The 18,435-nt window shown below is 37.8% G+C and overlaps 3 protein-coding genes across 3 annotated transcripts; 1 reads left to right on the top strand and 2 right to left on the bottom strand.

Moving 5' to 3' along the window:
• LOC18783907 (2-alkenal reductase (NADP(+)-dependent)) lies at positions 18-2,500 on the top strand. The gene is made up of 6 exons (XM_020560075.1): positions 18-269; positions 349-532; positions 906-1,072; positions 1,791-1,873; positions 1,950-2,076; positions 2,246-2,500. Exons 1-6 carry the CDS (start codon positions 18-20, stop codon positions 2,498-2,500), a joined length of 1,068 nt encoding a protein of 355 aa, XP_020415664.1.
• On the bottom strand, positions 4,780-7,204 carry LOC18782072 (transcription factor MYB108). The gene is made up of 3 exons (XM_020560074.1): positions 6,848-7,204; positions 5,320-6,271; positions 4,780-5,054 (listed from the first exon to the last, which is right to left on the bottom strand). Exons 1-3 carry the CDS (start codon positions 7,202-7,204, stop codon positions 4,780-4,782), a joined length of 1,584 nt encoding a protein of 527 aa, XP_020415663.1.
• LOC18782554 (probable membrane metalloprotease ARASP2, chloroplastic) lies at positions 11,426-13,594 on the bottom strand. The gene has a single exon (XM_007215308.2). It carries the CDS (start codon positions 13,264-13,266, stop codon positions 11,914-11,916), a length of 1,353 nt encoding a protein of 450 aa, XP_007215370.1. The 5' UTR covers positions 13,267-13,594; the 3' UTR covers positions 11,426-11,913.

Here is an 18,435-nt window from a genome sequence, read left to right as displayed (position 1 = left end):
TTGAGAGAGATCAGACAATGGGTGGTGTGGGTGAAGAGATGAGAGTATTGGAAAGCAGAGAATGGTACATTGCGTCTTATGCACCTCAAGGTGTTCCAAATTCTGATCATCTCAAGATTCGTACTGCCAAACTCTCACTAGCTCTTAATTCGATCCCCGAACGGCATGTCGTTCTTGAGACCCTTTTCCTCTCCGTTGATCCATACTTACGCAGCAGAATGACTGGCCGAGAAGACGGCCTATACTTGCCCCAGTTCAACCTTAACGAGGTTCACATATTCACTGTTGAACATTAAGATCAAATTACTGTTGAGATTAAATGGTTATTGTCTTTGCATGATATTACAGGTTATTATAGCATTTGGGGTTGGAAGGGTAATTAAGTCAAACGATACCAACTACAGTGAAGGTGACATAGTGATCAGCCCTGTCACACCTTTGGCTGAATATTGCGTGGCATCATCCCAATCTATAACAAGAAAGATTGATCCGCATTGTGGGATTTCAACGCCTGAATATATCAGCTTGTTAGGCAAACTTCTCTCTTAATTTCTCTCTATCTCTTTTCCCAATTCCAAATTCTAGCTCGTTTGGTGCCTAGAATTGAATAAGCTAGATTGGATAAATCACTAAATTTAAGATATGTTAAAAGGAGGAAATGAAGGTAGATGTAAAGTATTTTTCACTTTTTGGATCCTACTATTTTGTGGGAATTGCATGGGATACGTTTTCTTGGATATTAGTAATACATCTTACAGTTACCTTCAACTTAGACAGCATTTCTTCATTTCTTCTTTCAATATACCTTAAATATGATCAAATCCAACCAATTGTAAGCACCAAACGAGCTTATATGTGATTTTACTTAAATTCAACTCTGACATGATTATATACGTATAATGTAGGGGTACCTGGGTTTGCAGCATGGGTGGGAATTGAGGTGATAGCAGACCCAAAACCAGGGTCCAATGTGTTCATTTCAGCCGCAGCTGGGGGCGTTGGCATGTATGCCGGGCAGTTGGCCAAGCTAAAAGGCTGCAGGGTGATAGGGAGCACCGGATCAGATGAGAAAGTAAGTACTTATAAATCCAACACACCACATGTACCAAAGTGTTTGATCGTCCACAACCAAGCTACAATGTTATGGGCCTCTAATTTGGGCTCACTTGTCAGTTCATGGGCCAAACATAACTATCTATAGGCATCTTGGTTGCCTATCAAATTGCTTGAGATGCATTGACGAACAAATTGTGTTTGCTTTTGAGAATGACCAATTAAATTACTTACAATCTTAGTACAAAAGATGATAAAATGTATGCATTTTTGGTAATCAACGTGATAAACCAATCAATATGAAGGTGATGCAAAGTTTGAAATCGGCGCTTCGGCCAAGTATGAATTAGAAAAATCTAGAAAAGCTTGGCTGCATAATTCAATACCGCGGGACGTGACAAATTATGCGAACGAAAAAAATATCGGTTGAGGTTGTGACAACATTTTGATTGTGTATTGTTTTCATTGAAAATATTTCTATTAGGGGATTCATTTTTGGAGTTACTATGTTTTCGTGTATGTGTGCAAACGTTTAAGTTCGGAGTTACTTTAAATATTTACACTCTTATATTGTTTTTCAATTTGAAAGCTGAATTTAATCACAAATTCCTTTAGATATTGGATAGAATGATGCATTCAATTACAATCATGTAAACCCGCTTAACTTGCAATATATACTTGTTTAACTCTTACAGATTAACATTTTGTTTCAATTGTTGATAAATTATGGTTCTTAGGTAAGGCTCATAAAGGAGGAATTTGGATATGATGATGCATTCAACTATCACAAAGAGAAAGATTTTGATGCTGCTCTGAGCAAGTAATTACTGTATGATTTTGAGAATCATATCTGGGTATATATGAAGACTCAAAAGTTTTTTCCTTACAATTTACAGGTATTTCCCAAATGGAATTGATGTATACCTTGACAATGTTGGCGGTAGAATGCTTGAGGCTGTTCTCAACCATGTCAACAAGCATGCAAAGATCCCTCTTTGTGGCATGATATCTGAGTACAATAAGGTAAATGGTGTCATTTATTCATATTAAATTAATGATGATTGTGTAAGCATGACGGAAGTTGACATGCATAAAAAAACATATGTGACTGAATATTTTATATATGCATAATGCATGCATGTGCCTATGTTTGTCTGTTTTCTCAATTGCGAAGGTCATCAAATTTGTGCAGGTTTGGACTGAGAGAGAGGGGGTCAGGAATTTGCTGAATTTAGTCGGCAAGGAAGTGCATATGCAAGGGTTCATGCTGGGCTCATACATGGATCGTTTTGGGGATTTTGCAAAGGAGATGGAGGGTCACCTAAAGCATGGCAAGATTGGTTCTAAGATCAAAATCTTCCATGGAATTGATAAATTCTTGGAGAGTTTAGGATCTCTATTCACCAGCTGTAATATTGGAAAAGTAGTAATCCAAGTTAAGGAGTAATTAATTAATCTATGAGAGCAGATTAAAGAAGCTAGACTTGTAAGATGCATCATAGATTCATACATAGGAGAAGTAGAGATTATTTTAAGAAATTAGGCACACAAGGTTTGTAGGGGGAGGATTCAATGGCTAGAAACGGGGTGGTGTGGAAAATGCCTTACCTTTTTACATGAGCTACAAGGACAAGTATCAATGCCACCAATCTTTTGCTCATGCAATTTCTATGTCCCCAAAAATCCATCGGCACCTATCACAAATGTGCCAATGTTGTGTACATTAATTCATGCCTTACCTTCCATTCCCTCATGCCACTATTTTGCACCCTCAATCCCCGGCAAGTAACGCAGACCTCTTTATCTTAATTACAATGTTGTCGTGCTTAAATTAGTGAGTTTGATGAGTCACGACTTAACTTTAGTGATAGAGTACTTATTTCAATCACGATAAGCTATAACTCAACCCACCACTAATTGAATAGGAAAATGAAGAAAAAAGAGTCAACTATGAAACGTACGCATATATCTTGGTACTTGGAACACTGAGCCTGCCCAGTGGTGAAGTATGTGTTTGTCCTTTTTGCAACTCAAGTGAGCAAGGACAAGATTTCGAACCAAAAAACTGAAAATGGTCAATTTAATTAGTTACAATGTGTAACCGACACCAGATATATTGGTAAAATATTGTTTACCATTTGGCAACTTTCTCATTAAAAAAACTGGCTGATTTAAAGAGACCCACTGACCACTTTTCCTCCCCTCAGTACTCACCGACTGGTCTTGCAGATGGAAAAATGTTTTCTAGAATTTTAATACAAAATCTGCAGATATATATTCATCAAGAAGCAAGAAAAAGAAATTTGGATAGAACATGAAAAATGTTTGCGTGCATGGTCACTCAAAATAATCAAAACCAGCAACTCCTATGTTTCCTCGCATTTATCAATACTTTTTTATTACAAACATTTGTGAGGGAAGTGGGCGATGAATAGGGAAAGAGGGTATGCGTGAGCCCTTCTTTTTTCCCTTTTTTTTCTTTGTGCACTAAAATTATTAAAGACGTTTCACACAAATAACACTAAGCCAATCCAAGTTGGTCAATTTGCAAATCAATTTCTCATGGTACCGTGATAGTGTGTGTGACAAAATCCCTCGATACCTTCTTAACTTTCGCAACAACGAAAAACAAGTTGAGATCAAGGATGACACACTGCAACCACGGCCTCCCTGCCAAGCTCTCCCCAAGGCTGCAAAGCACACCTCTATATTTAGCTAATTTTCAGTGCTATTTTTGGCGAGTTTCGTGATAAAGTGGTGCACTTGTCACTTGGATTTATTATACTGTTAAATCTGCCCTTAAATTTTGGCATGGTGTGTGCAAGAAAACTATTGGGAAAATTAGATTTTTGTGTGAATTGGGAATTGTCACAAATGAATGAAAATTCGTCATGAAAACGTAAGACAACGTGATTGTCATATTTCTTATATAAGCCAAGGGCCGCAAAACCTTTTGGTGACGATATACTATTTGGCCAAAACTCAAAAAGTTTCTTTTTCTGTGTACAAGTTGGGATACAAGTTACAACTTCTCCATTGGGAAAATGGGTGTGATCTCATTTCTAAGTTACCAAAAAAGGTGCAAGTGTTCTTATGGCTCGTTTGGGAATGATTCTAGATGGATAAAAATTATTTTTGGAGATAAACACCTCCCACGTGCTTCTTTTAAGCGATTCTTCATAAAATCACTTAAAACTATTTTAAGTATCCATAGAAGTGATTATTAGTGTATCCATAATCACTCCCAAACGAGCCCTTAGTTTTGTATTCACAAATTACTTCAACCCATAGATACTTATTAAGAAAGGAAAACTAACACATAAATATAAAAATTAAGATAACGAAGAATCCATGAAACTAAAACTGAGTTCTACATTGATGATATATACAACACATGCATGACATAAAACAAGTTTTTTTTTGGGGGGGAGTTTTTGGGCTTGCTTACTCGACTTCAACATAAACACTGAACTAAAATAGAAGAGAAGGTTCATTAACCCTAAGACTCTTCAGTCTTCCTTTCTGCTAGAAAAGCTAGCCCTAATGAAACCTCTAGCTAACTAAAAAGATAAAACCCACATGATCCACATCCACTAGCTAGTAAAACTCTCTAGCGTTAGTTAACCATATGCACACTAAGCTCTAGTCTTCATCAGTACTCATATGGACACTCACTATCTCTAGTCTGTTTTAAGCAAATGTTCTCCCAGCTGGGAGCTTCAACGCTTAACATATGCCAGGCATGTTGTTCCAGTAGCAGGCTCCTAAGGTGCGCTGGACTTCGGGTGCTGCTGCCGTGGTCTTCACCGACGTCAATGTCAACGGGGCATTTTGCTGAGTGTCTAGACCCACATTCTCACTTGCTGATGATCCGCTGTTGGACATGCATTCAGCCAGGTACCACGACGTCTCAGATACTGCTGGCACCGTAGAGGAGAAGTTGAGCAAACTCAGCAAGTCATCGTCCATCTCATCTAGTGGATCCTCACTTTGTTTCATGTCTGTGGATCATCAAAATTCCAAGTTATATGTAGTAATATTTCTACCAAATGACATCGAAATTGTAGATGGAGCTTCAACATTCACTAAATGAGCTCACTTATGAGTCAGATATTAACATGCGTGTAACGCTCTCCCGTCAGATTGTCCCGCAATATAAAATACTTGTGTTGTCGATCGTTAATTTAAACTATTTATGAAATTGACTCTTGCATGAATTAATTAAAGTAAAACACAAGAGGCATGCAAGAGCTTGAAATATCTTACCAATTGATGACGGGGACGAGCTATCATCCCTCTGGTTTTCAGCACTATTATCACCGCTATTCTTCAAAGTTGATTCGACCTGCACGGTGTCATCCTCCTCCTCCTCATTAGACTCTTCCTCCACCACCACCAAACCTTTCTCTTTTCCAGACACCCCAGAAGAACTGTCCTCACTCTTCAACCTCTTATTCGAAATGTTATGAGCCTCGGCCAACACATCATCCAAGAGACCACTATTGCCTTTAGATGGCACCGGTGCAATTTCATAGTGATCATCTTCATTGGTATTGCCAGAAGCCCCCATTGGAGCCTCATCGCCATGAATACTTTGCCGTGTTTGGTTCGAAGGGAGCTCTGCATTGGACCCCGCAACCAAACCCGCAGTTGAGTCATAAGAAGGAGGGCCCATGATGATCGAGCTGAGGCTAAGATTGTTGTAGCCACCAAACCCTCCATCAGAATTGTACTGATGCTGAAGCGGTGGAGGAGCAGCAGATGAGGACCCAAAAGGGTTTGGGTTTGGGATGTTATGGCTCTGGTTGAAGAGAGCTGAAGAAGATGAGGACCCAAAAGGCATAGCGAAGACACCGCCATTGCCATTGAATTGGGTGATGGGGTTGGAAAAGAGAGAAGCAGCATTGCGGTGGAAATTGTTGGTGTGGTTGTTGTGATGATCTGAGGAGGAGGAGAAGGTGGTGATGTGGTCGTAAAGAGAAAGCTGGGCGGGGCTATAAGTGCTGGGCTTTAGAGGCTGGGAGTTGGAGAGGAGGGATGAGAATGAAGAAGCGGAGGAGGAGGAAGAAGAAGAGTGTCTCATTTGGTGGTGGTGGAAAGCAGCAGCCGCTGCTTCTGGCTGGAGGTCGTGAGGGTAAACTGGTAAACCGGCCCTTTGGCGTCGCTTTATTCTGGTGTTCCAGTAGTTTTTTATTTCATTGTCAGTCCTTCCGGGTAACTGATGATCAAAATCATCCAAAAGAAAAAAAGAAAAAAAAGAAACAGACATACATGAGTATCAACAAAAGAAAGAAAGAGCAGGTCAAATAATTTTTTTTTTAAAAAAATCGAAAAATAGCTAGGTAGGTCCAAAAGAAAATTAAGGGAAGGGGGGGTTGGGGAATCTGGTCAGAAAATGAGATCAGCGTCAGATAAAATAAGAACAACTGGATTCTTTATTAATCGAAAGAAAATTGATAAAAAGGTATGAGCTAGCAAAACTTTTTACAAATTTATTGACGGAAAAAAAGAAAGGATTTTTGCAATTTCATAATCATATGAGTATGTAAAAAATAATGAAAACCATGTAAATTGATCGAGACAGATAGTCCAAGAAGACCAAGAAAGAGGAAATGAAAGCAACTGCGGTCACAGTCAGAATCAAAATGGCAGAGAAAAATCACATAAAAAGGTATAGTCCAAGGGACAAGGAAAAAGAAGAAGGAAAAAAAAATATTCCACAAAGAATAGATAGATAGAACACACACACAAGAGGGAAAAAAAAAAAAACCAAAGAGAATGGAACAAAATTCACCTGAGAAGCCATGCGAGCCCACTTGTTGCCGAATTTAGCGTGAAGTTCGATGATGAGACGCTCTTCGTCGGGGGAAAGCGAGCCTTTCTTGAGATTAGGCCTCAAATGGTTGGCCCACCTGAGCCTGCAGCTCTTGCCGCACCTTGCCAGACCTGAATTCTTCTGCACCGCGTTCCAGTTTCCCTCGCCGTGCTTCTTCACGTACTCCATCAAGATCCCATCCTCCGCCGCCGTCCACGGGCCCTTCTTCAGGCCCCGCTGCTGATGCTGCTGGTGGTGGTTGTGGTGGGACCCGCCTCTCTGAGCTGCCGCCTCCGCCTCATGAACTCCGTCCACTCCGCTGCTGTTGAGCATCATGATGATTTTAGGCCTATATAGCTATAGCTAGCTAGCTACCTATATAAATATATATATATATGTAGCTACCACCTATGTTTCTTGTCTGAATTCTTTGTTGAGTTTGTGTTTTGTTAACGCGTTTTCTTTGTTCGATGGGGTGTTTGGTTTGTGCTTTGAGAAATTGGATCAAAGAGAGGGAGAGAGAGAGAGGGAGATATGGAGGTTTGGAAGAGTTTCTCTCTCCTCTCCCAAGGTGTGAGAGAGAAATGCAAGAAAGAGAGGAGAGAATTATAGAGAGAGAAAAAGAGACGGACACAAGAAACTAGCTCTAGACCTTGTCTCTATTCTAGCTTTTTTTTGTTTTAGACAAGGGATTTCAGAGAGAGAGAGAGAGAGAGAGAGAGAGAGAGAGAGAGAGAGAGAGAGAGGGTCTCTAAAGTTTGGGGGCTTTGGGGTGAGAGTGAGAGGGGGGGTGGGTTGAGGAGGGGGGGATTTATTTAGAGGTGCGAGCTTCCATTTCGGTCCGGGTTGCATGCTAAGTGGTACGTCCATGGACGCGTTTTCTATGTCCACCCTTCATTGCTATTACACCACACTCTTCCTCTCTTTCACTTCTAGAACACCATTTTAGACATTCCCTCACTTTCTTTTTATCAATTTTTGCAAGTTCAATTCATTGTATGAATTCATTATTTCTCTTGTTTTTCTTCCTAGGTCAATCTTCAAAGGTACATTTTAAGAAAAACAATTGACATTGTGTTACATACTATAAACATATTTGGACCATAATGAGTATTGACGGACCACGTTACTGACCGCAAATCTCTCGAAGGTATGGAATTTATGTGGGGTCCATCGAGAATTGATAACAAAGGAATTTCTCACCTTTTAAGGTTAAAACGACACGATGAATGGATAGCTGGATGACTTTCTTAGCATTCTTATCCAATCAACTCTGAAAGTTATTATCACGACGGCGTCAGCTGTGGACCTGTCAAATTATTATTATTTGTCGTACATTATTATGGAAAATGATTCTCTTCTGACTTATTATGGCAAAGCGTCTCTGCCTCGAGGTTCTCGGTTCATTCCCCGGGAAATTCTCTATAGAAATTTAAAGTTTTTTAAAATAAATTGAAAATAAAGATATCACTCATTTTCAGTTCAAAATTATTTTACAACTATTTTCACTTCTTCTTTAAAATTTTTGTAAAAGAACATAATTTCACAACCAGTAAGTAGGAGAAGTAATGTGCTTGATGAAGTTTTTTATTCTTAAGTGTTCGTAAATATGATAGAAATAGTTTTATTCATCAAATCTACTAGCCAAGTTTATTTGACTCACATCATTTCTCAAGAGAGTGATATACCACTGATTGCTTAGGCTTAATAATGAAAGGAAAATGATAGGCTTACCACATTGTGTACTATCTCTCTAATAGAGGTGGGGCCCATTGTATTAGTGGGCTCCACCTCTATTAGAGAGGTGGTACACAATGTGGTATAAAAATGTAGTAAGCCTAGGATTGCCCATAATGAAATGAATTTATTACATTGGAAGAGATTAGCACACACTTAACTTAAATTTGCCCTCCTAATAACTCATTTCATCAATAAAAGGATATGCATTTTTTACTTATATCTATCAATAATTAATGCCTTTCCTTTAAATTGTATATGCATTTTGACTGTATCCATGATAGTTGAACTTCATGTTTCTAGACGTTTCTCAGTCCTCTCCTTAATTCTTCTTCCATACAAAGCTGAGTAGCTTAATTGCTCAATTAGGTCAACCACAATCATATCATTCTTCGAATTTCACCCAAAATTAAAGATTAAGGAAATATAAACCTAGCTATACTTATGATTAGTTGTGGTTATCGACTTCTCAAGTATGAAACCTTTTCTTCTTTCGTTGATGTTCACATTGGTACAGATGATTTTGGCTTCTTGCTATTCAATAAATGTGTTTCCTCTCAAATCCAGATTCATATATTGACCGTAATTATTTTAGTTTTACTAGTTTGAATGAGTTGTGAGTTGTATAAGTGCAGCTGAAATTTGAGCATCTACAATCATCATCACTATTTTTTCGTTAAAATTTAGCTAAAAAAGCACAAAAGCTATTTTAGAAGCTCTCTATAAAATTTCAACTTCAATCATACTCTGACTCTCTAGTTTTGGGAGTCACAAATGCTATAATTCTTTTTCAATTCAACATTAATGGTCAATCTCTAGAAAAAAGTTAGGCAGTATTAAGATATCATTAAATTATAGGAAGCCACTAATTAAGAGTCTATTCTCTCTCATCAAATTTAAGAGCTCCTAGAGGTCTTCCTATTTTAGGAGCTGGATAGGGAGCATGGTTGGAGGTGGGTTTTCTCACTTCCTCCCTAAATTTTATCTAAAGATGTGTTTTAAGGAGCCCATTATGGATGCTCTCAGTTAAAATTATAAAAGAATGCAAGTGAATATTTAATAGAATTTCTGCAACAATATCCTTTATTGTTTAAACTATTGCAGTTCGTCCTCTTATTTATAACAAAACTTGTGAGGAGAATTTCGAAAGAAAAAAAAAATATCCCTTCGATTTTCTTGTTTTGGTTACACGGATTTGAGCTGAGAATTTCAATTGTTTCAAATCAAATTAGCCATTCCATTCCTTCCGGATAACCTAAAACATGCAGGCCTACCTAAGAAAGAACAGAAAGGGTACTTTCTGATTTGAAAAAAGGGTTATATTATGATGATTGTAGGCTTATGAAGGGAAATTGATGTTTAATGAAAAATCCCAGGTTTATAGAATCTGGCAGAACAGCTGGGAATAGACTTCCTAGCCCGGGGAAGGTAAAGATCATCACTTTACTCTCATCTAATCAAACTCATCATTTGACTAAAGAATTGAATTCAATCAATATTTAACTACATATGTATCGGTACTTATTGTTATTCATAAAATTCACTTAACTACATCTACTAGTTTGCAATATTCAAACTTTAATGTTAAGGTTATACCGGGAAATGACCCAAGCCAAAAGCATGGAGAAGGACTATGGTACCCCCTTTTTTTTTGTTTCTTTTTTTTTTTTTGGGGTCAAGCCTTTTTGAATTGGTTAAGATAGATAGAATAAGAGATGTGATTTGAGATAGGATTGAGAAAAAAGGTACATTGGACCGATGGGGTGTTAGTTGGATCAACTTAGGCCTTTATTGTGCTCCCAAATAGTCATAAGTTCAAGATCCCACCGTACCTCTGTGTATGTGAGTTTCTCATTCCCCTTCGTAACTTTGGCAACAAAAAAGAAAGAGAAAAAAAGGTATATTAGTCTCTCTCTCAGCATAAGAACTAAGAAGGCTTGGTTTTCTAATTTAAAAGTCAATTTTAGCATTCGATTTTCTTTCTATTCTGTTGGATCATTTGACCATAAAACCCAATCATACATAAATAAGGACATCACCACATCAATGTCATGCACTGTAGCTCAATAGGTACCTGAGAACTGAATGAACTTCCCTGCTGTATGTTTCATCCAGAGGACTTTACACATGACCTAAGATACAAGGTTAGGACCGAACTTCTGACTTCCGAAAACCAAAACCGAAAAACAAAGGCGAAAGCAAAGATATTTTCACACATCTAGAGTCTCATGCATTCTGCATTATGACTTACAGCATATCAAGCTTCACCAATTTTGCAACACTGACTTCAAGATCCAAATACCAACATGGTACCAGAATACAGTAGGATCTTCAAATTGGTGCCTTTTGCATTTCAATGAGGAAAAATGAATTTTTAAAGTCAATGCTTATAGAGCTAACACTCAGATAAAGTCTGATCTGAAAATACAACTATTGGTCTGTACAAAATCTCAATACCAGGACATTTCGCATTTCTTTCTAATCACTGTCTTGAAAACAGATAAATTTACTACATTGATTTCTCAAAATGAGGAGAAACCTCCATCCACAGATCCCAGCCTCAAGCCATGTCCATTGTATTGTGAATTACAGTTGCAAGTCACTTTTAAAAGAATTCTATGACTCTCCTTCCTTCCTAGAAACATTTGAAAAGCTAAGTCTCCATAAAGTTCTCGAATCCATCAAACCTTATTCACATAAACCTCCAATGGACCTAAACTTTTATCGCAAAACACGTCTTAAACTAATGTTTGGATTTCATTCATAATCTCTAGTTTCAATTCACAGCATAGGACAGTAGCCCTAGCCCTAGCAAAAGAATGGAGAATCATTCATGATCTGGACTGATTTGCTTCAGTGTATTTCATTTCATACACAGAGCAATTTCCTAAAACTCAGAACACTTTTTCTCATGAATTACAGCATTCAAACACATCAGTGATAACTCCTCTGTATAACACATAAATTTGCTGATACAGAACAAGCTCAATTACCAAATATTTACCACAGGATTTGAGTATAACAGTTATATTCATGGACTTTCATATGTCAATGTTGCCAACAGGATTAATAAAAAATTATGATTTACAGGACAATAAAGAACCACATTTTGTGAAACAACTTGAAAAAGGAAGGCACCAAAAGTACCTCCAACGTATTGTCGTGGATCGAAGCAAACCATATATGTCACGCGTCCCCAAATTTCTTGGTTTGTTTCCCCTCTTAAGACATGAGATGATCCAACGCCAGCTTCACAGGGCTTTCCCAAAACCCAAGTTGCATTCAAATTTCTGAGATTTTGTAAACACTTACAACATGTCCTTGATAAAATCAAGATTAAGTGTGTCCCGAACAATAAGGAACAATCCTACAAAAATAACAACCGTTATCCCTGATGACATAATCCCCTGCTCCACTTCTAGAGGAAGCTTTCTCCCACCCCTAGCAGCCTCTATGAGGATGAAAGCCAAGGTACCTCCATCTAAAGCAGGTAGAGGAAGAAGGTTAATTATTGCAAGGTTAAGATTAAGCAAGGCTGCAAACTGATAGAGTCCATCGACATTCGACCTTGCAACTTCTGCACCAACAGCGATAATGGCAACTGGACCTGCAACTTTACCAGCTGTCTGAGAGAAGTTTAGAAAAGTCTGTTTTAAGCTATCCAACACATTAGATGACAAGCCCCAAAACTCTCTCCCAGTATAATTAAAAGCATCCGGAATACTTTTGGGTTTTACTTTTGTGAACCTGACATTTGGTGACAATTGTACTCCAATTTTGCCTGTTCCATCATAATTCTCATCAGGGATGATCCCAATTTCAAAGTCCTGTTGTCCCCTCTCAACCTTAAGAACCACATTTCTTTTGGCATTCTGCTTAATTACATCAACAATCTCTGAAACACCATTAGGCCCTCCTTTTGGCAATTCAATTCCATTAACCTCAAGGATCACATCCCCCGGAAGCAACCCGTCTCGGGAAGCTGCTGAAAAGGGTCGAACCTCGGGCACAAGCACCCCTGGATAGGCCTCTTGTACAGGCAAACCAACTGACAAGACTTGAGTAAAGATTATAAGGTATGCAAAAATGATATTGGCAACTACACCAGCTGAAACCACTATAGCTCTATCCAATATTGGCCTATTCTTAAGCAAATTTTTATCATCAACTGGAATATCACTGTCTGGATCATTATCAGGAAATCCCACAAATCCACCTAGAGGAAAAGCTCTAAGAGAATACTCTACATTGTTTGCATTGAATTTAGCTAAAATTGGACCAAAACCAACTGCAAATTTACTCACATGAATGCCTTGAAGATAAGCAGCAAGGAAGTGACCACTCTCATGAACAACAATTATGGCCGTTAACACAGCAGCTGCCTCCAACACAGACTGGGCACTCTCAAAGTTTCCATAATCAAACCCGGGAATTGCACAAGACGTGAACTTGAACCGTCTTCCATGTGGGTACCTACCTTTTTGAAAGAAAAACGGTTCCTTGCATTGAAAACCAAGGTCTGATGAAGAAAACGAACAGCATACGGTGGAAGACAGAGATTTTGGGAGGTGGGTTTTGGGTTTTGATGGAAACTCAGAGATGGGTGACTTGGAATTGGTTAAGTTGATGAAAGACAAAGAAGATGAGAGGCTAATGACCATGGTTTCTTGGTGTTTTTCTGATAGAGGGTATTAAGAAGGTGAGGCTTAGCTTTGTGATAGAAGAGGAGGAATTGGATTGGATAACGTTCATAGTTTCATGCCCTTTTCGGGGTTTGTGGAGGGGAACTCAAGTGGCGACTCACTTGTCTTGCTTCCCTCTTATTTTTCAGCATTCGGGTGTGCCTTTGTTTTTTGTTTTTTTTACTTTCTTTTCGGGATGTGGCCTTTGTTTCGACCAAAGAAAAAAAACACGTGCCCTTTTGTGGAACGTTCGATCTACATAAACAAGAGTCCTACATATCTGGGTCATCGGGTCGCGGTGGTAGGCTTCACCGGCGTCGGTAAATTCTGATCCAATGTGATCAAACACACGTGGGATTGGCTTGCTTGGGTTGTTCAGTCAGAGAATCCAAAAGCGTTTGAAGATAGATAAAGTCTTTGACTTTTCTTATTAGGGGACAAATAAATCCTTGACACGTAGTGAGATGGATCATATATCCATCCAGATAAGTCCACCTGTACTGACTGAAGTTCTTTGCTTTCTTTTCATTTTTAATTGTCTGAATAGATTATAATATAAAACACTGGGCTTTGTGAATGTCCAGTTGTGTTTTAAATCAGCCGAACTGGCCTCTTTGGATTTCCTTAGCCTTACTTGGCCCACTTGAAGTTGGCTAGTTTCAAAATTTCACATTAACTCTTGGTTAGTTGCCTATGTTGAATCATTTACATCCATATGCATTAGGATCCCGATTATATTATAATGCACGTAAAAGTGCACATACATGTGTTCAAACTACATATAAACTTCAATTAACTATCTGGTGAAAACATCAATTAGTGCTAATATGTTGACCAATTAGAAGAAAACGATTTCCCTCAAATCATATACAAATCTGGCAAAATATTAAAGGTAAAGGATCTTTTGTTTGGAATGAACAAGACGGCTCCAACAAAAGGTTTGCTTGCAAAAGTTAGCTTTTCGAAAGGAAGAAGCGACTGTTGGTGTTTAGACATGGTACTTTGAATGTTGTTAAACAAATTACTTGAAAAGAGTTTGAAGGGAAATGGAAAATAAAAAGGTTAAAAAAAGTGAAAGATGGCCATGATTTTTGCCCAAATCCAAACATATCTGCTAAGTGGGTCTCAGATTTTGATTTTGTTAGGAGGCAAGACAAAATGGAGCAGAGAAAAGTGGGATTCAATCAAATCATCAAAAATTCAAAATGGGCCATGGGTCCTTGTCAACAGCCACATAAATGATAAATCTAACAGCTATGGCCTGCATCTCCTTGACCCACCCACCACCTACCCACACAACATTGAACATTCACAAAGACCCCTCTTCTACCACCTAATGATGCAATTGATGATGCTTCTGTGACATCAATGCATGGCCCCTTTAATGTGATAAGTTTTAGGGTTAATGAAAAAAAATAGTCAATCAATTTTTGCCCCAGTATCATTTTGGTCCACTAATTAAAATTTTCATTTCAATGATACTTCAACCTTTTATTTGGTATCAAAATGGTCTTACTATTAAAAACTGTTAATATTACCGTTAAATTGAAGGGTAAAACTGTCCATATAAATTAAAATATTAATAAATAATTAAAAATTAGAAACCTATTATAAAACTTAGAAAAAACTTTAAAATTTAAAAATTTTGAATCTCACAACCAACTGTAGTCCACTCATCAGCCACATGGCTTCTTTTTTTACATTTTTTTTAAAATGTTGAGATTGACTTAAAATTAATCTAAAAAATTCTCAATTATTTAAATTAATTTTAAAAAATTTAAACATCAGATAAATACAAAATAAAATAACAAAAAGCTAAAGAGAAAAAGAAAAACAACCCACCCTACCCAAATCTAATCTTCCCCGACCATCCCTAAAACGCAACCCCTTTCCTTACCCAGCACAGATCCTCAATGACTTGAAAGCCTCACAAAGAGGCTGAATTCCAAAGATTTTGGTCCATTAGATCCCAACAAAAACCATTCGCTTCCTTTGGACTTCCGTCGAGCAGCTGGTAGGAAACTCAAAGTTGCATCACCAGCAAACAAGGACCTTCAAGCCCATTTCCATGACGGCCATGGGGTCCATCACTGTCTCCAGCCCCTTCTAATTCTTATGACATCGTATGCCCTTATCCAAGCAATTTCCCCTAGCCGTCGGATCCAAGCAAAACCGGTCTCTCTGTTTCGGTGTTCTGACTCAGCTCGCGGCTCTAATTGCTCCTTCTATAGCAAGCGTGAGGTTCACGACCAAGTGATTGGCTACGATGGTTGCGAGCGCGACTTTCACCTCACCTGCCCCGGAATGCGCGGTCGCCAAGCTGTGACTTTGGAGGAATAGGTATGTGAGGAGTGTACATGCAGTGGGGTTAGGAGCAAGCGTTGGCCGCTTAGAGTTGTTTTTTTTAAATTGGTCAAAAGGGCTTGAAGCTAAGTTCAAGCACATTTTAATTTTTAATTACACTTTTTTTCCAAAAAAAAAATCTTACTTTATTAATATTTTAATTTATGTAGGCGGTTTTACCCCTCAATTTAACAACAAAATTAACAGACTTTGACGGTATGACCAATTTGATACTAAATAGAGAGTTGAAGTACCATTGAAAAGAAAATTTTAATTGGTGGACCAAAATGATACTTGGACAAAAGTTGAGGGACTATTTTGGTCATTAACCCTAAGTTTTATTATTCAGTAAGTGAAATCTATTTTATAAAGTTTTTTTTTTTAGTACAAGCAATAGCCTAAATTATAGGGGAGGGAGATCTCTCACACACACTATTACGGTCTTATGGGCGGTTCAAATCTAAGATCACTAGCTAATATACAAATCAATGACATTTTCCACTAAAGTAGACCCATTGATTTTTGTAAAGTTTTTAAATACATGTAAATTCACACCCTATTGTTTCATTTGGAGATGAGTTTGAAGTCATATATTAAGAGATTATATAGACACATTACGGGGGTGTATTCATTTAGATTTTAAAAGGATTTAAAGAAGTTTAAAAGTTCACGTGTATTCAATCACGATTTTATAGAAGTCTATATAATTTTGGGTGTATGCAATTCAGACTTTTTAAACTCCATTCAAATTCGGATGTATTCAATCACGACTTTAAAAGACTTCATAAAAGTTTAGGTGTATTAAAAAACTCATTTATTTTAAAGGAAATACAAAAGGTGGTGGATTTCGTTTGATTATAAACTAATTTTAGGCTATGAAAAATCTTTGCTTCTCCCCAGAGATTTTGATAAATATATTTTTTTAATCTCAAGATATGATTTCACCACTTATACTATCACCATTTTATCATATTTGTCACCACTACCGTCGCCGTCGCCGCCGCCGCCGCCGCCGCCACCACTGCAGTCATCGCCATCACCGCTAGCCCCAGCATCACTACCATAACCGCCACCTCCACCACCACCCACTACCACCCCCACCATCACCACCATCACTGCCACCGCCACCACCTCCAGCTCCATCACCATCACTACCACTGCCACCACCTCTAGCACCATCACAATCATTGCCACCACTACCACCTCCACTACCACCACCCTTACCCCCACCTCCACCACCGCTACCAACCCCACCATCACCATCACCATCACCACAGCCACTGCCAGCATCATCACCAACACCGCCACTGTCGCCGCTACCACTCCCACCACCACCACCACCACGTCCCCACAATCACCCACAAACCACCATTGCCACTGCCATCTGCATCACTGTCATCACCCCTAAACCTTTTGTTTTTTGAGTGCTATAAACTCCATTAAAATCAATAATAAAGCTCTAACAAACTCAATTAAAATCTATACACGAATTCAGTCAAAATCTATGTGAAGTTTGTAGAATTTAGTCAAACTCAATTAAATTCAATTAAACTCTATCAACTTTATAACTCTTTTTAAATAATTTAAAATCTAGGATTAATTGTAGCAATGGTCCCTAAACTGTACCCGTAGTTATATTTTGGTCACTCAACTCCAAAAATAACTGCAGAAGTCCCCCAATTATGTATGGTGTTGCATTACTAGTCTATTTCGTCAAGTCTGTCAATTTTTCCGTTAAATCCATGGGTAAACTTGGAAATTCATTCCAAGTATTTATAAAAAGGGTTAATCGATTTATTAGTCCTTGAACTTAGACCCGATTTGCATTTGAGTATCTCAATTTCCAAAATAGTTCCCGTGGTCCTTCAACTTCACTTTCATTAGGACAAATGGTCATGCCGTTAAGTTTGTGAACTTTTCTGTTAAATGCAAGGGCAAAATTGTATTTTTGTATCAAAATTGATTAAAGTATGAATAAAACTAAAAAATTAAAATTAAACTCTCTCTCTCTCCCCTTTTATCCCGATTTCTAATCACCCCAAGGGTTTTTTTTTTGGGTTGGTTTTTTATTTGATTTTCTTTTATTATTATTTTAAAGATATGATTTTTTATTCATTTTCTTTGGTTTACCATAAAATGCCATTTTGCCCCTACATTTAACAGAAAAAGTTAACAAAATTGACGGTAGAACCATTTGTCCTAATGAAAGTGAAGTTAAAGGACCACGAGAACCATTTTGGAAATTGAGGTACTCAAATGCAAATCGGGTCTAAGTTCAAGGACTAATAAAACGATTAACCCTAACAAAAAAAAATAAGGGTTATTTGTAGCAATGGTCCCTCAACTATACTTAGAGTTACATTTTGGTCACTTAACTCCAAAAATAGTTATAGAAAGGTCACTCAATTAGGTGTTGTGTTATACCATTAGTCCCTACTATCAAGTCTCTTTAATGGTAGGGACTAATGGTGCAACACAACACCTAATTGAGTGACTTCTGTAACTATTTTTGGAGTTAAGTAACTAAAATGTAACTCCGAGTATAGTTAAGGGACCATTGCTACAAATGACTCTAAAATCTAAATTGAATACACCCTCCTATACGTTTTACTATATAGTGAATTATAAACCCACATAACAAATAAAACAACAAAATATTATTCCTTCGATTAAACATAAGCATCCAAAACATTTAATTACATGTATAAAGTTAAGATTATGTACATACCCTCTCTTTTTGTTCTAATTACAATGTCTTGAAGTAAAGATGAAAAACATAGAAAATTACTTGTATCACGAATAAAT

The sequence above is a fragment of the Prunus persica genome, chromosome G3 (genome assembly GCF_000346465.2).
Source record: "Prunus persica cultivar Lovell chromosome G3, Prunus_persica_NCBIv2, whole genome shotgun sequence".
Classification (NCBI taxonomy): domain Eukaryota; kingdom Viridiplantae; phylum Streptophyta; class Magnoliopsida; order Rosales; family Rosaceae; genus Prunus; species Prunus persica.
The sequence above is the reverse complement of the archived record's forward strand: the minus strand, read 5'-3'. Positions and strand labels throughout refer to the sequence as shown.

Excerpts from the sequence above, each read along its gene's own strand:
- LOC18783907 (XM_020560075.1), top strand. The coding sequence starts at position 18 with ATGGGTGGTGTGGGTGAAGAGATGAGAGTATTGGAAAGCAGAGAATGG. Across the intron at positions 270-348 it reads CCCAGTTCAACCTTAACGAG|GTTATTATAGCATTTGGGGT; the intron begins GTTCACATATTC and ends ATGATATTACAG. Across the intron at positions 2,077-2,245 it reads TGATATCTGAGTACAATAAG|GTTTGGACTGAGAGAGAGGG; the intron begins GTAAATGGTGTC and ends AAATTTGTGCAG.
- LOC18782072 (XM_020560074.1), bottom strand. The coding sequence starts at position 7,204 with ATGATGCTCAACAGCAGCGGAGTGGACGGAGTTCATGAGGCGGAGGCG. Across the intron at positions 6,272-6,847 it reads GGGCTCGCATGGCTTCTCAG|TTACCCGGAAGGACTGACAA; the intron begins GTGAATTTTGTT and ends TTTGATCATCAG. Across the intron at positions 5,055-5,319 it reads CTCGTCCCCGTCATCAATTG|ACATGAAACAAAGTGAGGAT; the intron begins GTAAGATATTTC and ends GATGATCCACAG.
- LOC18782554 (XM_007215308.2), bottom strand. The coding sequence starts at position 13,266 with ATGGTCATTAGCCTCTCATCTTCTTTGTCTTTCATCAACTTAACCAAT.